At 43.1% G+C, this 19,811-nt stretch overlaps 1 protein-coding gene across 1 annotated transcript in view; it reads right to left on the bottom strand.

Annotated features, from left to right (window-relative positions):
• Nucleotides 1–1,263: 1,263 nt before the first annotated feature.
• LOC1270423 (pregnancy-specific beta-1-glycoprotein 11) overlaps nt 1,264–19,811 on the bottom strand; it is a 65,239-nt gene continuing 46,691 nt past the window's right edge. Inside the window, exons 2-5 of the mRNA XM_309122.6 lie at nt 14,546–14,699; nt 11,164–11,509; nt 9,695–10,001; nt 1,264–2,805 (exon numbers count right to left, since the gene is read on the bottom strand). Coding sequence (XP_309122.6) covers nt 2,711–2,805; nt 9,695–10,001; nt 11,164–11,509; nt 14,546–14,699 — 902 coding nt within the window. The 3' untranslated portion in view covers nt 1,264–2,710. The remainder of the gene's footprint in view (nt 2,806–9,694; nt 10,002–11,163; nt 11,510–14,545; nt 14,700–19,811) is intronic.

The raw sequence follows: 19,811 nt of genomic DNA, 5'->3' as shown, positions 1-19,811 counted from the left end.
CTCTCGCTCTACGCGTTAGAAACTGGGTGGCGTTGGGCACAACACCAAATATTTGCCGTGAGCGTTGCAATTTTGACGAATACAACACGAACCAGCTCGAAATGGCACCGGGCCGCAGTTTTTCGGAAAGTGGAGGGCATTGGAAGTGATCCCACAGGATACATTGCATACACTGATACACCTCCGATTCCACGCAGTGGGACCCTTCTCGCGCAGGGTAAAATAAATAAATATACAGCTCAAATCACAATCCGGACAGGCCAAATTGGCAACAATGATAAATAAAGATAGTGAAATAAACAAACAATATGTTGTACGCTGTTTTCATAAATGTAGGTACACACCCAAACACGTGAACAGAAAAAGTGAGCAAATCCGTCGAAAAACATTCGATAGGTTGGGTTATTTTTTTCCAAAAAAAGGCTGTTTGTGTTATATTTTGCTTTTGCTGCGTGCTCGTCCAGATGTTCTTTTAACGCCGATTGCGTGCAATCTGTGCCGTGCTTTGCATTAAATGTTTGCTAATGATTTTGTTGTCGTTTATTAATTGTTAGTTTGGCAAGGAATAAAACAAAACTTTGACGAACAAATCAACTCCCATAAAGCTACGGATTCTTGATGATGACAACGTCAGCAAACCCGTCGGCACCAACGCGTTTCAGCAACTACCAGCACGTTCGCACAGTAAACAGCAAAACTCTCCAGAACTGCCGTAAAAAATCGCCTGCCTTTGTGTGAATGGGTGTGTGTGTGTGCGTGTGTTAATGTATTAATAAAATGTATACTGTGACAGTGTCGGTCACAGCGCAATCAAAGCAGCAACTTTAGTGTGAATTTATCAGCAGTAAACGCGCGCCGCGGGTGAACGACAAATAAAATGCAGTAAAACAGTTGTCAACTCTTCGGGCAGGGAGAAACTTTGCGTTCAAGAACGGATCGGCACCAGCAGAGGAGTCATAGAGCAAATAGAAGCATTAGTATACGTTTTGGATCGAGAGAAACCTCTTAATACTATCTGGATTTATGGAAGCTGAACAGATTTTTTGTTGTTGTGAAACACGATAAACGGAGATGTGAAAAATTATCATCCCGAACAATCTAGTACGGCTTGCAGGCGTCTGCTCATTAGCTCCAGTCCAACTGAAATGTGTGTCATCGTGGCCAAACTAAAAGCATTTGCAAGCAACAACAAGCACTCAAAAAAAAAAAAATGTAACATAAAAGAAACACACTCACACAAAACACCAAATCAAACACAAAGAGTAAGATTTCGGGTTTCCTTTCATGTTTCAGGTTGTTTATTTTATTCACTTCGCGCTTTTCCATACCCTTGGCGGGGAGCAGTGCTTTCGGCGTTTTTCTTTTTTCCCCCGTTCCCGCAGCGTTGAAGGGTGTGCGTTTTTTCTTCTTTAAACACGCAAATACGTGTGAGTTTTAATGTCGGTGTGTGTGTGTGTGTTTGTTTGTGCATGCGATTCGTCATGTGCATACGAAAACGTGTTTGGCTTTATCCATTCCCCTCAACTCCCTTCTCTCTCTCTCTCTCTCTCTCTCTCTCTCTCTCTCTCTCTCTTTCTCTCTCTCTCTCTCTTTCTCTCTTTCTCTTTCTTTCTTTGTTTCTGCTTATGCAACATAGAAAAAGTTTGATGTTCCTCTGTTTTACTTTAGGGATACGAATATGTTTCCCTTCTTTTCTTTTTTTTTGTCCATATTACTCCATCAAGTTTTCTAGTTCCCTCTTTTCCTTAGGGTTAGCAGCTTCTCCACAGCATCCGTCTTAAGAGTATGTTTGTGTGAGTTTCTTTAATGGGAATAAGTGTGTTTTGTGTGGGTGTATATGTGTGTGTTTGGTAGCGTTATTTATTATTTTCTCCCCCGTCACTCAACGCTAATATTTACAAATCCATATTCTATTCTAAGATGCCTTTAGTTTTACTGCCATGTTGTCTCATTTTTTTCTCACTCTCTTCGCGTAACGGCTCTCAGTCTAGCGCAAAGACTTTCCCAACATTTATCTCATGTTTCTCTCTGTTCCTTCCTATTTTGCAAAGTTTTGGAACGTATCGTATCGTGTTTACTTGCTGGTTCTGCTCAAACTTTACCCAGCAGCTGTTTACATTGATCGATGGGGCCCCTTTTGCCTGTTCGTATAGGACTAAGCTTTGCTTCTCATCTTTGGGTCTAGTGAATGGAGTTTTCTTTTCTTGTTTTTTTTTTTTTACATTGTATATGTTGGTGGAACGTGCTGCTGGATGTATTGTTTTTTGCCTTCTTGTTTCTTTTTTCTTTTCTTGTATGCAGCGATAAGTATCTCATCAATGTAAATTTTTTCCAACGTGTTTTCGCTTACCGTAGCGGAGATTGTATTATTCCTAACCATGATATCCAGATGCACCAGTAAAAGAGCAAGGTTTACATTCAAGCGTCAAGGGGAGCGGCAGGGGAGGTTTTCTTTTTCATCATGCTGAACAATTAAGGGACAGTGTGGTAGCTTGCCCGTTTATAAAACGCTTCAAGTTTGAGCAGCAGACAGTACTTTGTGCACCTGATCTGCTCATTGATGTAACGATGTTTTTTTCGTTTGCCTCTTTCGAAACCAAGGACGTACTTTTTTTTAGTGAAGAACAGTGGTTAGAGAGTGTTAAGAGAGTGTTTCAATCCGTCGTTTTTAATTGATGCTGCTGGTTGCTGCACGAGCTGCCCGCTCGCCTTAGGGTCGGTTGTCCAGCAGGAGCCGCAGGTCGTGCCCACTGTACCATCGCAGGCTGGCGATCGCGATGGAGGCAAGCAGTAGCAGTGATTGGGCTGCAATGGAGAAAGTTGGCAGAAATGTTGAGAGAAAAACAGTGAGAAAACTGTGGAAAGCAAATTTCGTGTCATGTAGTTTGAGTAATATGAGGTAATTTTAATTTTCAGGTTTTAGCATAGTGCGTAGAATGCTTCAATAGCAACGTTTTACAACAACTTTCTGCCACCAAGCTGAAGCCACTAAATTACACATTCCCGTTTTGCAAAGGAAAAGCGACATGAAAGTCAGCTCGTGGTAAGCTCATTTCACACCTACTTGACGCATGTGCTGTATGATCTTGAAATTTAATTATAATGCCACCTTCACGCTCGTGCAATAAAATCTACCCTGCTCTCTCCTCCCACCATCTGCACTGTACCTAACTACCCTCTCCCTTCCTAACCACCACATCCCACAAAATCCCTTCCCACCGCAAATGCTTCCGTCCGGGGGCGGGTGTGCTGCAGTCGGCCAGGTTTGGGGAAGCAGCGGTGACATAAATAACAAGCAGGCGGGAGCGCATAAATTCATTCGAAAGCGTTCTGAGTGACGACTGAAAGTAACCGAAGCATAAATAAGATCGCCATAATAATCCCCTCTTACCCAGGCAGGCAGGCAGTGCCCTGTGTGACGGTGTGTATGTATGTATGTGTGTGTGTGTGTGTGTGTGTGTGTGTGTGTGTGTGTGTGTGTGTGTGTGTGTGTGTGTGTGTGTGTGTGTGTGTGTGTGTGTGTGTGTGTGTGTGTGTGTGTGTGTGTGTGTGTGTGTGTGTGTGTGTGTGTGTGTGTGTGTGTGTGTGTGTGTGTGTGTGTGTGTGTGTGTGTGTGTGTGTGTGTGTGTGTGTGTGTGTGTGTGTGTGTGTGTGTGTGTGTGTGTGTGTGTGTGTGTGTGTGTGTGTGTGTGTGTGTGTGTGTGTGTGTGTGTGTGTGTGTGTGTGTGCCGCGAATAGCACGACGGTTTCGAACCGAACAATTCGTCAAAAAGCGTACACACGTGGAAATAATCCAATTTCAATTTATGTACCCAGCCTCCACCGCTCCCTTCCTTCCCTTCGTTTTGTTTGTTTTTTGATGCTAAGAGAGAACGGTTGCAGTACGCTACGGTAGCGCAGGTGCACCCGCGCCAGTCCTTGCAATGATGTGATTCATAATTCAGTGTGAATTTTATTTCCCTGCTCACTTTCATCTCCGTTCCATTCGGGGGAGGTTTCGTAGAGTAAGTGATGCTTTCGCTCCCTCCCAAGCTCTGCTGCCCACCACCTTTCGCGTGGCGTACTGCCCTAGCAATTTCCCAAGAACTGTTCCGCGTCAAATGGTCCTCTGCCTCGTACGTACAGATGCAGCAAGATAACGAAAAGGGAGCGTACGCTGGTACAGTTATTTTTATTTCACGTTCAATTTTGCCAATGTTTGACTGTGAAACCATACCCCTACCCTCCTCCTCTTCCTTGAGACACATACACACACATGGAACGACGGTTCAATTCGTTGCTCGTTCTCGAAAGCAGGCGTGCTCTTCACACAGATCGAAGAACGGAAATCTTTAACTCGATGGACGATCGTATAAATCCCTTTTTCACTTTCGCCTTGCGCGCCGAGCGTGTGTGTGTAGTCCGCCGACATATTGAGTAATGCTGTTTGTTTGTGTGTGCAATGGATCACCTTGGTACAGCACAACTTTACCCTAATCCTTCCCGGTCGCTTTAGGCAATGCGATTCCCGGTCTCGTTATCCCCGGTTTTACGCAGGATTGTGTGCGTGTTTTACTGGCTCTTAACGTGTATGCGTTTTTCTTCTTCAGAGTAATGTTCTTACCTTGCTCTAATCTTCTTTTCGTTTTTTTTCTTCTTCTGATTACCACAAGTGTCCATTTTTACATGACAAAGTCGGCTGTACCATGGTACTGGAACCAGCAAACGGTGGTGCAGGCAGAACGAACGTTCAGCACGAAACACTGGCACGGACCGTTCTGTTCAAGGTAAGGGGCTATAAAGTGGATCCGAAATGAGTGACTGATAATTTCTACACTGATTGGCTGCAAAATAATGCGCCGAAACATCGTAGGCTCATCGAAAAGTCAAACAAAATAGGAAACATTTTTCTCTTTCTTGTCTCTCGTTGAACGAATTCGCCTTAAGAGGGTTAAATAATTTCCGATCCCTCCCATGGGGTGGGTCTCGTATCTCGATTCGAAGCATATTTATGAGATGGTGGGATGGGGTTAAACGATGGCATAATAAAAATAACGGCCCTATGGTTTCATCATTTCAGCCAGCGCTTTCTCCACTGCATCCAACAAACAAATACCAGGGTTTTTTCTTTCTCCTTTCTCGGACGGTCACTCTGCAGGTCAGTGTGAGGGGTTGATGGTTTTTTGTTGTCTTATTCCTTTTTCTTTCGCTTTGTGCCTTTTACTTTTGATTATGAACCACCAGCTCCCCATAAAACCCTTATTGTCTTGTAGTGAGCGGACCAAACACGCTCGTATCAAGATTTGTTTTCATTTCGTGGGCTAGATCAGCATGCGAAAACATGTGTAGCAAAAATGAGGCAGAAACGAAAATGAAGAACATATACACAAAAAAACACACACACACAGCGTTTGCTCGGACACGGGGTTTTTGGTTGAAAATCGGCATCTGCAAGCATATAACGAAGCTGCCCGGTACCTTCGCACCCTTTTGGTATCGTGTTTGGTCCTGGGTTCGCTCGACATCCGCATCAATATTATAAATTTTAAATAAGCTCCAATGAGTGTTTCTTCTGCTGCCACTGGCACCGCCGGCTGTGTCTGGTAATAATTCATCCCTCTCGCCCAAGGCGCACACCCTCTCTCTGTCGTGCTCTCTCTTTCGCTCTCTCTCTCTCTCTCTCTCTCTCTCTCTCTCTCTCTCTCCATCTCTCTCCTCTCTCTCTCTCTCTCTCTCTCTCTCATTTTCTCCAATATCACATGGGTTGAGCTTTATAGTTCTGCAGTACTTGGCCTATTTCCTCTTTTTAGGTCCGTTTTCTTCGGAAGCTCCTGCCTTAGCCAAATGGTTCTGATGATCTTTCTCTCTCTCTCGTTCTCTCTCTCTCTATCTCTCTTTTTCGTGCGCTACGGTGCCCTTTACCACCGACGGAAGGGTTTTACCCTTGCCCGGGGCTTGCATTTGTATCTCTCAAATTTTCATGGTGTCATAACCTTTGGCCGTTTGCCCGAAAAAACCTGAGAACTTATAGGGATCCATTTGTTTGCATGTGCGTATGTGCGCTCGTGTGTGTGTGTGTGTGTTTGTATGTATCTTCTGTTCATTGAAGATTTTATTTGTGTATTTGTGTACTCTTTTTGTTGGTAAGATTAAGGAGAAAGGAACGTTTCCATCCATCTTCAATTTCTTACACAGAAACATCCAACAAACCCTTCGTTCGAAAGCAGTTTTTGTTTTCTCCTCTGGCCGGCTAGAATGCAAACATCGGGATGCGGATTTATGGTAATGTTAATGTCCATGTGTGGTATGGTAATGTCTCATGATGCTTTAAATTGGACAGCAGGCGGCAGGAGGTGCCCACAACTTTCTTTCGCAACAAAATTTATGTCACTCGGTTTCGTAAGGATCAATCATGCTGGCCGAGATGAAAGGGAGCAATGCGTTGCAAAGCGTACGATGTTGCACCCGAGCAGAGGCAGTCAGTGGATGTGTCACGAGGGCGGAAAAGGGATCAGAAAGATCAAAAGTTGCTCTCGACACTCGATCGAACCGGTTGGCGGAGCAGAGACTTGACTTTATTACTTACTAATAAAATACACCGAGCGGTGGGGTTTATTACTTCCTCCGTTTCCTTCAATGCGGCGTTCAGCGGGAGAAGAACAGAATAAAACGTCTCAAGAATATCGCCTTGCAGGATATGAAATCGGTCGATTCTTTCTCGCAACAATGGTTTCGTTTGGTGTGTTTTATGTGACCTTGCCTTGGATTGATTATTGTGCGCTTTGATTAATGCTTTCAGGCTTAAACTTATTTAATGGCTGCGTGCGCTCCCTATACCGGCGGAATAAATAAAGCCCCTTAAAGGAGACGCGGACAGAAACTTTGGAAGCAGTGTGATGTTTTCGGAGTCGCTGACTTTGGAAAACTGTGACATATAAACAATAGCACTTTTATCCCTTGTATGCATGTGCGTTGAGAGGTCTTGCGTGGATGTGATTACATTAAGGTCGTGCTGTTTATTTCGGTTTTATTTAAAGGAATTTTATTTTTGTGACTCGCTCTATCGTTTTGTTTACGACCACGCCGATTGAGCCGTGATTTTAGCTGCACAAACTGTTGTTTGAAAGATGGAACGGCTGACGTTTGAACGTCCGACGAGAGAGTCGTTAATATCAGGGATAAAAGATTCAAATATCTCGTTTGTTATGATCACTAAGTAGCAAGGGGTCGAATGCGTTTGACTGTTCCTCGCCTTAGCGTTCCCAGAGAATGGACGCTCTGATAACAATTCAATTGCTCCGAACATCAAACACCAATCATTATGTAGCGAACACGAGCTGTTCAATCAGATGCCACAAAATTTTGCCTCGCAATTCGATAGCCCAACACTCTTGAACTCTGAACATTTCATTTTCCAAACGCAACATCCTACTACGTCCACATCCAAAGCACACCGGACGGAGATGCAGATTGGTAGCTGTGTGTGTGTGTGTGTGTGTTATTGTTGCAGAGTTGTAAATTTTAATATAAAAGTTAACACATGATTGATCACCTGCAATCTGCGCCAGATTCATTCCACACTGCCAACTCCTGTCAATGTGATGTGTGGTGTGTGTGCGTGCTCGGTTCTGTAAGATAAATATGTACCGTGTGCGGTGAAGGGAGTTTGAAGCACGACGTATTATGCAAGAATGGAAGCAGAATCGTTGAACGCCTCAGTTTCTTCTGCTGGAATTTAGCTCCGTTCGGCACTGTTTTGGTTTGTGCCGAACGTACCGCATTTTAGGGCGAAGCTTTGGTGCGCTAAAAGTTGCCATAACGAGCGAACTAATGTCAGGCTCGGTATCTTCTTACAGGCCAAAATAGCGGCCTCTGTATAGCCTGCTTTATCGGTTAAAGTGAAAAGAGAAATATGATAGTTTGATTGGAGTTGGATCGAATGCCAGCTGGCAATATAAATTTGTGCACAAGCAGGCTGAGCAGGCTGAAAAAAAAACTAATCTCAGAAATCGAAACCAGTTCGAGCTCGAAATGCCGTATCTTCCGTACCAACCGAATACCGGATTGTGCTTTCAGCTCTTACTAACGGGAAAAAAGATGGAAACTGCCAACGTTAGCCGTGCTCGAGGAATGCATCGGTGGCCATTGTTTTCAGCAGCACTGTGCGGCTGTTGTTGACTTGTCTGTGTTCCATTTCACCCCGACAAGCTGCTCGGTAAAGTCCTGACTCACCCTACTTAGACGAACCGATTGCTACCGATGAGCTGCGAATGAGCGTCGGCCCATTGTTTCCTTCTGTGCCCCGGGAAAGACCACAAATGAAGCTGCCGGGACCTGAGCACCGTTTGGTAATCCGGAGGGCAGCAGTAGTACCGGAAAGGTAGACTGGAAGCGAATAAAAATAATCAAACCCATCCACAGCGGGCCCCGACTGCGCTTCGAGTCGCCTAAACCCGAACCCGGCTGAGATTTGGTTGTTGTTATACCGTCTGGGCCAAAGTTAATCTATAGATTCAGGTCATTCTTATACCTCATGCCGCACAATTCTCTCCATTGGTATGGCACTTGACTTTGCCCGCATAAACACGAGACACTACCTATCCACTCTCTACGCTGCATCAAGCATCACACATAAACACTCGGTGTTCGTCTTGGCCATAGCTCGAAACAATTACGCAACGAGACTCTGAAGGTGGCTCTGACAAGAGCGGAAGGAAACACAAGAAGCAGGGAGAAACACATTGAAAACATTCGCTCGATTGGTGCTGTGCCGAAATTCGAGCGCTTTTTGGTTTCGATTCCTCGCAACAGAGAGGGTGCTGATGCGGTGGGTAAGTAATTCTAAAGACTTCCCAGAGAACAAAACAAGAGCTCTGTGGTGTGTATGTGTGTGTATGGAGGAGAGAGTGTGGCAGAACCAGAATCAGAGTGTGGAAGAAAGAACCCACTCAATGCATGGTCGCTCCCGGAAAATTCGTCGTCCAGTGTCGGTCCGAGCATAACCGAGCAGTTCAGTGGCTGAGGATCGTCGTGCATCCTGAAATGCACGATGTACGATGTAATGCTGCAACCCTTGTTATGGAGCGTTATGCGTGTATAAAGTGAAAGAAATGGTTGGTCGAGTCACAAAAATAGAAACACACCTTCCCAACTCCCCTTTTTCACATGCTGCCGCTCGTCAACACGCTTTTGTTTGGTGCTGCTATCTTTGCCCCACTGTTCGTGGGTTATTGTTGTGCAGCTAAATAATGCCTTTCGGAGGTTTTGGTTTTGCTGGTACCTTTTGTTGCACCGATTTGGTTGATACAACTTGCCAATGCAGGTAAAAGCTTTGCATCTAATTGCATCTGCAGGTTCGGAATGTATTCTTTGGCTCAAGTGCGATTGTTCGGCGGGTGTTTGGAAAAGTGGTCACTTTTTGGAGCTTGAAAAGATGGTGGGGAAAGTGGGGAGAAATACATGAGGCTCCAGATTGCAGTTTTGTTCTGAACCTGTCCAACAATTTTCATAGCCGCTGCAATTTATTCAATTAATTGTTTCATCAAGCTTTTCACGTTTTCAGCAAACGAAGGCTCGTTATCTACTCTCTAACGTGGCGTAAAATGCCTCTTTCTTTAGTTTTAAGAGCACATTCCAACAATGGATAGCGTCCATCTTACAAGCTTTGCTTGCAAGTATGAACAATGGGTTGCTTTTGGGGAGCGGTAAAACTTACCACTATTTAGATCGGAGTTGAGGGTGAGCGCTGGAACGAGGCTTGTCCGGCTGGCCGCCCGGCTATTGCCGCCGAACCCAAACAGAGAGGATCGGTGGCTGCGCAGTGCCACGACCGTTTTCGTCTCTCGGCCAACGGACGGTACGGCGTCGACCGTGGCCACGCACTTGATATGGATCACGTTGTCCAGCTCGCGCTGCACCAGCCGGTCGACTGGCACCCGCATTTCCAGCATCCGGTAGCGGATGACGAACCCGTCGCTTTCGAGCGATGTCTCCTGCAGCTGTTGCAGGTACTCCATCGGAACCTGAAAAAAAACAAGCAAACAAAAAAGATATCGAGAAATGGAAAGAAAGAGAGCGAGAGAGAGACATAAAGAAATAAAAGGAGAAAGAGATATAGAGATATATACATAAGGCAAATTGAACAAGAGCGACAACAAATACACACAGAGTAAAATACTCAAGAAGTCAAGAAGGTACTAATTATGCTGCCACTGCACTGCCACTGCGGTGACTGATGGTTCGTTGTGGTTGCAGGGTCAGCGTCGGGATTTGAAGTCAATGCCTCCACCGGTGACCTCGCCTGTCAACCGCAATGTGTACCGGGCCGGGCGTTGTGGTTTCTGCGGGTTTGTAGGGCCCATGTATGGTGGCTGACAGGCAGACAACGTCACCGATGCAAGCATTGCCAGTTATACAATAGATCGGAAACAGAACGGAACGCACCGATTCCATCCGGATTGTGTAATGAGCATTGTTCTCTACCGACGTTTGGAGCTTTCTGCGTTTTTTAAAAAAGAGATCCTAGCACAACTCGAACCTGCGGCAAGCTACTCAGAGGAAGTTTGAGATTTACGGTTCTACTAATCGACGATGAAGCAATCTTTGTAAAACAGATTGTGTGAATGGTTCAATAACATGTTATATTTTCTTCTTCTATTTGACGTAAACGTCCTACGTGAACATGCCCGCCTATACAGGCTTTCGAAACTTTATTATTACCCTGCTACTGGATAGTCAGTCCTTTCTGTAAATTCTATCAATGTATCCTATTTTTTTACTAGTCTATCCCGTTATCGTGATGGCAAACTTTACTAACGGTGGCTTGGCTCGGAATAATCCCGCATTTTTATCGCATCATTGTACACCGTTTATCATGGCTATAATTCTTGGAAATAAAGTGATACTTCAAAATCTGTTGCAAGTGTGTAAAGCTGTTTCTGCACAGCTCGAATAAAGCAGGCTTTACGAATACTCTCTTTTTTTGTGTAGCTGCTGCGGGAAAAGCGAAATCCATCTTTAATGGACCACGAAGATAATCGGGTGCAACTTTCTGACATTTTATCTCCCTCCTCTGGATCTCTAGCAGTGTGACGTATGCAGTTGCAACAATTCGTAGCACAGATTCGTTCCATTCACTCTACACACGACTTTGCTTGAGGGAATGAGGCTCTGCCCAAAACTTACCGTACGACCGTTGATGAACCACAGCAGCCTGGTGACAAGGCTGGACCTGTCGGACGTGCAGTTGGCGGCGATGTGCTCGTTTGGTAGGTAGCTCGCGCTCAACCCACTAATAGTGGGGTCGTCCTGCGGCAGCACCTCAACCGTCATGTTGCGCGTACTGTTCGCGAGCTTGAACTCGGGCGCGTCGCCGGATATTTCGCACCGATACTCGCCACTCGTGCGCCGCTGGAGTTCGGTCAGCCGGATCGAGCAGAGGTACTGATTACAGATGGTGGGTCGATCGGTCGCGATCACGATTCCATCTACCGGGTAGGTTGTCACCTTTGGAAACAGCATTGGTGCATACCTGTAACAGAAGAGTAGAGAACGAAAGGTGAATCAGTGTAGTAGTTATTAGATTGGATATTAGTCAAACCAGAGAGTTTGTGGTAATGACGTGTAAGTTGCGCTGCCTGTCTTAAACTTGATATTTCGTTTTTGAGTGAGTGAAGAAGCGTGTTGTGAGGTCGCTCATTTATGGCGATTGTATTTTTATTTAGGAGGAACGGTCCAAAAAGATCGTGTTGCATTTGAAGTAAAAACTAATTGAATACAAAGTGTATCATTTTTGAGAGCTGTTTATTGCCATTATTGATAGTCATTTGTATATATTTCAAAATTAATGTATCAAAAATTATTGAAGTAATTGGTATGTAGCAATTAAGCAGTCTGTTTGCCGACGATGCAAAATTTTCGCGCCTATACATAACACAGGATTGTATATTCCTGCAAGACTGCATCGAAATCTTCTGTTCGTGGTGCGCTTGAATGGACTGACTATCTGCATCGAGAAATGCTTCTGTGTGTCTTTTAGTCGATGCAGGAGCCCAGTAACTGATACCTACTTGATGGACGACACTGCAGTTAATCGACAAAATCATGCCAAAGACCTGGGCGTTCTGCTTGATTCAAGTTTGAACTTTAAACATCATATCGTTGACGTTGTAGCCAGAGGAAATCAATTACTTGGCGTGGTTATCCGGACAACTAATGAGTTCCGCAACCCCATGTTCATCAAAGCTGTCTACAACTGTATCGTTCGTTCGGTTCTGGAATATTCGTGCGTAGTCTGGAGCCCAACTACCGCTTCTTCAATTGCTCGACTTGAGGCGATTCAACGAAAGCTCACGCGATATGCCCGACGCTTACTTCCCTGGCAAGATCGCAATAATCTTCCTCCGTATGCTGCGCGTTGCCGTCTTCTAGGCCTTGAACCTCTTTCGGTTAGAAGACGCAATGCACAGTGTTCTTTCATCGCTGGATTGCTAAATGGCTCTATCGACTCATCGCCTTTGTTGCATCGAGTCGATATCTATGCACCATCCTGAACACTTAGGTCTAGAGAGACTCTACGGCTCGCTCAACCCCGTTCCAGCGCTGGTCGGTCTGACCCTATGTTCCACATGTCGGCTGTTTTCAACACTGTTTCGGATTGCTTAGACTTCGACATCTCAACTCAGTGCTTCAAGGAACGTCTCCGGCTTCTGCCATGGCCGTAGTGAATTGCGATACAAATCTTGTTTTTGTTATGTATTTTTTTAAATGAACTGTTACCTATTAATTAGGCCATACGGCCCGTTGAAGATCAAACAATTAAAAATAATAATAATAATAATCATAATAATAATAATAATAATAATAATAATAATAATAATAATAATAATAATAATAATAATAATAATAATAATAATAATACTAATAATAATAATACAATTTATTTGAACAGTGCTTAGCTGGCCGTAATGCGTAAAAGTGCATACCGCCTAACCCTTTAAAGTTAAATAGAAAAAGTGAGATCAAAACCCACCGGCTTTGTTCCACGTATCCCTGAGCGTGTGACGCGAACGTGGACAGAGAAACAATTAATTGTCGTTTTCATACCACCTCGCCACTCTGCCACGGCACTAATTAAGTGAACTTCGGCTCACCCGGAATGCCAACAGCCCATGGCCAAACGGCAACGAAAGTACGGTGCTCGCGTACACGGGGCCACATTGTGATGATGATTCAATCAGATCGGCAGCCCTGAGCCACACCGTTCATTATCGTTTTCGCTGCCCGCTGGTACGCTAGCCAGCTGGCCGTGTTGGTCGTGGCAATAAATGTAACATATACCGACGGCAGCATTTTGAGATGGTGGCCCACCGAAAATCGCCGGTCTCGGACTTTCGGACCTACTTGCAACAAAAATAAACATATGAAGGTGACCACTTCCCCGTTCCAAAATCCCTGGGTGCAATCTGACACGCTTCGTTGAACGAACTCATTATCGAAGAGCCACAAACAGCATCCAGGGTAGTTGTCGTCGACGATCGTGCACAGTGTATCGTAGTGTTGGGAAATACGAATCCTACGAGGAATTCGATTTGGAAAAAACCCCAATGCATCTTAGAACTCGAATCTCCCAATCCCAAACCAAATTTTACTTTGGATTGAAGTTGCCGGAGGAAGACGGAATTTGGGAACTGATTCGCTGTTTCCATAAATGCATGCAAAACTCTTTGTAGAAAAATGGCTTCTGTTTGAGTTTAATTTTACATTAATGATTGAGTTTATTCGATTGCTCATTACCAAAATTGCTTTAACTTTATCGTAAAGCTCCAGTTTTTCAATTATTAACTACAACAAAATGTTATCAAACATATTTGTGTTTATTGGAACAATTAGCACGATTATTGGTTCTGATTGGGATTTTCCGAACAATTCACAATGAAACCTATTGGGATCCATTTGCTAATCTAAATGGATCACAATTGGCTCGCAATTGATTTCCAATCTCAAACGAATTGCAATCAAATTCTAATCGAGTGCTAATCTCAATTACAATCCCAATTCCAATCAAATCTCAAACGAATCCCAATCCCAATTGCAATCGAATCTTCACAAGGGATGCGATTCGATTCAAATTCTTCAAAAGGGATTCGATCCGATCGAATCTTCCTAGGGATTGAATCATCGAATCTTCCGAATCAAGAATCTGCCAACACTAGTGTATCGACGTTGGTGTTACGTTTTCGGGACAAAAACTCCAACCTGCATCCAGTGGGGTTGCATCAGAGTGCAGCTGCCACAAATTGAACCGAACGTCACACCGCTGTGTATATCACGCGGGTTCGTCCTGTACGCTATCCTACCCGCGTGTGTGGGTCCTTGCAATGATATTTGATTATCCCTCGCCTCAACTTCAACCTATCGCACACCCTACTGCCCTATTTGACCATTCACAAGCCAAACCTGGTTACAATGTAATAGATGGATCAGTAAAAAAAAACTTAAAAAGCTTTTGTTTGCAGGGATACGTGGAGGTTAAAAGAACCGTGTATGAGATATCACGATTACGTACCTGTAAAACTCCTTATTGCCCTTGTACCATTTGACTGAGTTTAATTGGTGAGCGCCCAGATCGTAGCTGCAGGACAGCGTTACCGTATCACGATAGTCGACCACCTCCGGGACGTTCATGTTTGTCAATCGCAACGCCAGCGTCCGGTGCCATTCTGTAAAGTAAAGGGGGCGATATAGCAGAGATGGTCAGTCATGTAGTTAAAACGAAAGAGCAAGAGAGAAACAGAGCTATTTAAAGAGATAGAAAGGGGCAGAGATTGTGCGAGCAAACGGCATTTCCTGCGCCGCAGCGTTTGGCCCAATGGTCATACAAATGAAAGTCAAACATTTGAACACGATGAATCAAAATCGTCTGTTCTGTGAAATCAACATAGCAAACAGTGCTGAAGTGGATGGCACGCCCGAATGGAATAATCACTGCAAATTTGGAACATCAGGACATTGTTTCGGAAATCAATCGACGAGGAAATAAAACAGAAGCAGAAAACAGTTTTGCAACAATCATTCGAAAAACAAAGCACTCACACAAAAAAAGCACACCCACCAACACACACACACATACTACACTCCCAAAATGGCTCCGCAACAACATGAGTGCATTAGCAAATGATAGCTAGTTTGTTTTGCATTGCATTTCATTTGCTTGTGCAAATAGTTTGCTTTTACGCACCGAAAGGTAATAAAAAAGGGAAATGGTATGGTCGTAGTGATGAGGTTTTCTTTTTCATCTGTATTCTCTATGTGCACATCATGGTGGCACTAGTAGTCAAGGGTTCGTCCTATAAACAAGCCCATCATGTGTTCCGATGAACTATGAATCGGCTTAGAAGCGCTTCCCGCACATCACCTGCAGCAGGTTTTCAATACATTGTACAATTCGAATACTCAATGATTTCAAGGAGCTCTATGAACGTCGGTGATCCCGTGGTACAGTCGTCAGCTCGCACTATTCTATAACTTTCCCGTCGTGGGTTCAAGCCTGATATTGTCGTGGGCTTAAACCTTACCATTCCCTCCTGTCATGGGTCAGTGAGTGTAAGGTTTCACTTTTTTTTTTGAAAGATTTGAACTAAGACGGCTTTGGAAATCTTGTGTCATCGAAAAATTCCAAGTCATTGGAAGTTAAGTCTAAAGTTAAATTAAGTCTAATAAATCAATACGAATCAAACAACCGAATGAAATACTCAAATACGAATACGAATCAATAAAGCAACCGATGCACTACATATGTTTGTGATGTGGGTTTGCTTCGCAGTGTTTTTTCCAGTACCGCAATCGGTGACACTTAAGCCGATAATGCTAATAATCGATAAAGGATCGATTTTCAAAAGTTTTTCGTTTTTGATTATCTATCTGCCCAGTGTATGATATTTCATAAGTCATCTAAAGATACTAATAAAAAATGTGTCCCGGCTCCCGTCCTTTCGATCAAGTTTGTGTACACCGGTGCAGTCATAGTTTAAGAATCGTACATGCACCGTTTAAAAAACTCGATTTTTTCCACTTCGATTTTCACAGCGAGATCAAGTGATACAATCATTTCCAATATTTAAAAAAGCTAATCAAAACCCGTCATTGGGGCAATTTACGATTATAATCAACTTGTTTACATGGAGTATGAGTTTGGTGTCTGAAATCATATCAACGCTCCACTGAAAACGACTTGCCTAATAAGACGCAGATTTTCAGAAGCAAAAATATTTGGTCAAGAAAGGTTAAACATTACTTGAGACGCAATTTTAAAATTTATCAAAAGTACTATGACTATTTCGAAATAGAAAAGTACACAGTTCGAAAAGTAAACAACACGAATTTAAAATGTTTCTTTTTTGTACAAAAATAGTACAGAAATAGCGTTGGGTCAAGAAGCCTTTTGAATGACCAGGGCGATTTAATACAACTTAGGTATCTTTCTGATTTTTCAACGGATTGTCTCGTTTGGCACTACAAATTAATTATTGTCTCTTTCTTCCGTGCACTGTTATAAATGTTAAGAAAATGATGATGAAAATGATGTAAATGATCAAATGTTTGGCCGTTCCTAATATTTCTTACAGTTACCATTATTAGGTATCAAAATGAACTTTAATTAATTTCAAAAAAGAGAACATTTCTTTCCAATGAAGTTCCAAACGAGATAATCAAATCAAAACGATCACTATGGAGCTACCAAATTTTTAGCATAGAGTGTATTTTGAGGGCATATTAAGGAGAGCGGATCTCGGTAGTTATTTAGCGCAATAAATAACACTTACATCATACTACAAGTAGTAGAAAAATGTGAAACTAGTGCCAGAACTATAATTTCCTATAATGTTGAGGGCAATGATTGAGAGCCCTATCACCGAACTATGTTTGGAAGTATTAAGTATTTTTGTAATTAAAAAATAACATGTTGCTTTCGCTCTACTTTTCCCTCTCAGCACTCGACTTATATTGTCAGACACAAGCTGGATTGCCGTTAAAGCACAAACCATAAATGCGCATTTAATGAGTTATGTAAGGGAAAGGAACAGTTCGCATTTTCCATCGGTTCGGTTTCAATAACATCCCGCTATGGTTGCTTGGTTTCCTGCACTCTGTTGCTGTGTTTTCATCTCTCCCATCTGAAATTACCGAACCTGCAGATAACGGATTGAAATATATATACTGCCGATAGCGACCTGTGTACATTTTCCATGTAGTTTTTTGTGCTCTCTCCATTTTCTATTTCGTTGCAACTGATTTTTGTGTGCATGGTCCTCTATGTCAATTCTTTAGTGCTCTTCGTTTCAGTGATGGTTTCGAAAAAAAAGCAGTGCACTGACGTGCGTTACCATTTCACCTTTTCGTTGTTACGCTCTTCTCGCTGCTGCGCTTTTCAAGGGATGTTTTCACTCGGATTGACTTTTGATACGCTCCACCGTGTGCTGACGGTTGATCGCATTCAGGGTGCAATCAATATTAGAACCCGTATAGACTCCCTTCCCTATTTTCGAGCCCGTTTTTTGTATGAGCGAAATTAGAAGTGAAGCAAAGGCTCGACAAAACGGCCTCTTTACGGGGGTAGGTGAAAAGTGCATTTCTATTGATGCCAGCATCAAAGGATTTCAGAGATAGCGAGAGATAGTAAGAGAGAGAGAGAGAGAGAGAGAGAGAGAGAGAGAGAGAGAGAGAGAGAGAGAGAGCGAAAACAGGATGAAAAGTGTCCCGTCGAGCCATTTCAAAGCTAGAGGAGCGCTAGGGGAAAGAGAATGATAGGGACTTGTAATAGTGACAAGTGCAAAACAGACATGGAAACAAGGATATTATAACGGAGAATGATGTCATCTACCGGCAAATGACGGTGGAAAATGGATGGATGGAAATCGGTGCAAATCGAAAATTGAAAAGCACAGACATAACGGGGATGTTTCCCCTTTTCACATATCACTTTAATGCGTTTGGTGCTGTCCAATGTTGCTGATTTGCTCCCGGTTTCACTTCCTGGTTCGTTGCCTTTGCGCTCAGCCCCTTTTGCCTGGTTCTTATCGCAAGCCGGTTTTGATGGTACGCAGCATACACACAAAAAAGCACACCTACCAAGCAAGGTTGAACACTGTCATGGTGCGGAACCAGCGTGCACCTATACATGCTGCGGTAGAAAAATAACAAAAGCCAGGCGAGCCGCTCCCTTTTGCAGACGGTCAAATGATTGTTCTCGGGGCAGCCAGGCGGAGAAAAGGGAAAGGGAGAGCGATTGTAGTAATAAAAAGCTATGAATGTGAATTTTCATGTTCATAATCCTTTAATTCACAGTGGTGGGTGGGTGGATATGAAGCTTTCATTCACTGTTTATTCCCATTCCCTATCCTTCCCCTTCTTTTATGACGGTAGCAGCACGGCATGCGTCTGGTGGAGCTGCCAAATCGGTATCAAAAGCCTAGCGCACGGACACAGGTTCACGTTTTAATGATTAAGGGCGACAGGTCCGCTTTCATCAAGCATGGTTGGGTAGGTGGTTTTGTTTGTTCTGGCTTCCCCCTACAGTAGGTTGCTTTTATTATGCTTTGTATTGCCGTTTAATGCTTGATTTGGAGTGAGAGGTTATTTTATGCATTTGTTTTAATAGAAAAATCAAATGGAACGACCGCGTTTTGTTAAGGTTAATCAATGTAATGAGATATTCCAAAACAGTTCATACACTCAGTACATGGCAGTGTGTAAGCTAAATTATACATAATTAGGTACAGTAGATCGTCGATTATCCGGGTAGCTCGGGACCGGACGGTTGCCGGTTAATCGATTTGCACGGGTAATAGTCGAAGAAATGTCAAATTCATATAAAAATTATAAAATTCACTAGTTTTATGATTAATTTACTTTTAATCAATCGATTAATTGTTAGTAGAATTTTATTTTAATCAATAACTATAGGTTTGACAACTGTTGATGAACAAAAATGAATTTCGAAAACACCACTAGACACTACTGAGCTGTACAAAAAACTGGTTGCCTACTTGGCTATTGTTGCAAATATTCGCTGTACGCTTGAACAGCTGTCACATTTATGCGCACGATTAAACCGCCCGCCGGTTAGTCCGCCCCGGATAATCGACGTTCTACTGTCTAGGATTTTTAATGATTGGTACTTCACCACATCTTTTATATTTAAAATCAACCATTGTCGTTTATTGTTTACTAGCTGATATACCCGGTTTCACATGGGTTAGCATAAGTGTCTCGTTTTAATAAAAAAAATAGAAGAATATGCAATCTCAGGAGCACAAACACTATTCCAATGATTTTATCCTTCGTTTCTTCTTATCTGGCGTAATAACCGTAAGTAGTTAAAACTGCCATAACAATCATTCTTTTGGAAACCAGTGAGTTGATTGGTTTACCCATATACCAGGATAAACTGCCTTTAGTACCAGGGACTCGATCTATGCAAGAGTTGAGCACATGACAGACATTCTTTTGATAACATTTTTCAAGGAATTATGAATTACATCAATTCAGGAATGTTCTGTTTTAATGTATGTACGCCGAAGGCAAAATATGAATTATAGCCTACTTGTTTTTTAGGCTTTCGTCTTTGTTTGTTCATGTGACAGTAAAACGTGCAGAAGTTATTGTTTACATACGATTTCCACAGTAAGCGATTCCGTCTTATTCTTCTTTAGCACTTTTTCTATTTTGCGTAACGTCCTACGCGGACATGCCGGCCTATACAGGCTTTCTAGACTTTATTCATTACCACGCAGCCGGATAGTCAATCCTTACTATGGGGGGACGGTCCATTC

The sequence above is a fragment of the Anopheles gambiae genome, chromosome X (genome assembly GCF_943734735.2).
Source record: "Anopheles gambiae chromosome X, idAnoGambNW_F1_1, whole genome shotgun sequence".
In the NCBI taxonomy this organism is placed as follows: Eukaryota; Metazoa; Arthropoda; class Insecta; order Diptera; family Culicidae; genus Anopheles; species Anopheles gambiae.
This window is presented reverse-complemented; position numbering and strand designations above follow the sequence as displayed.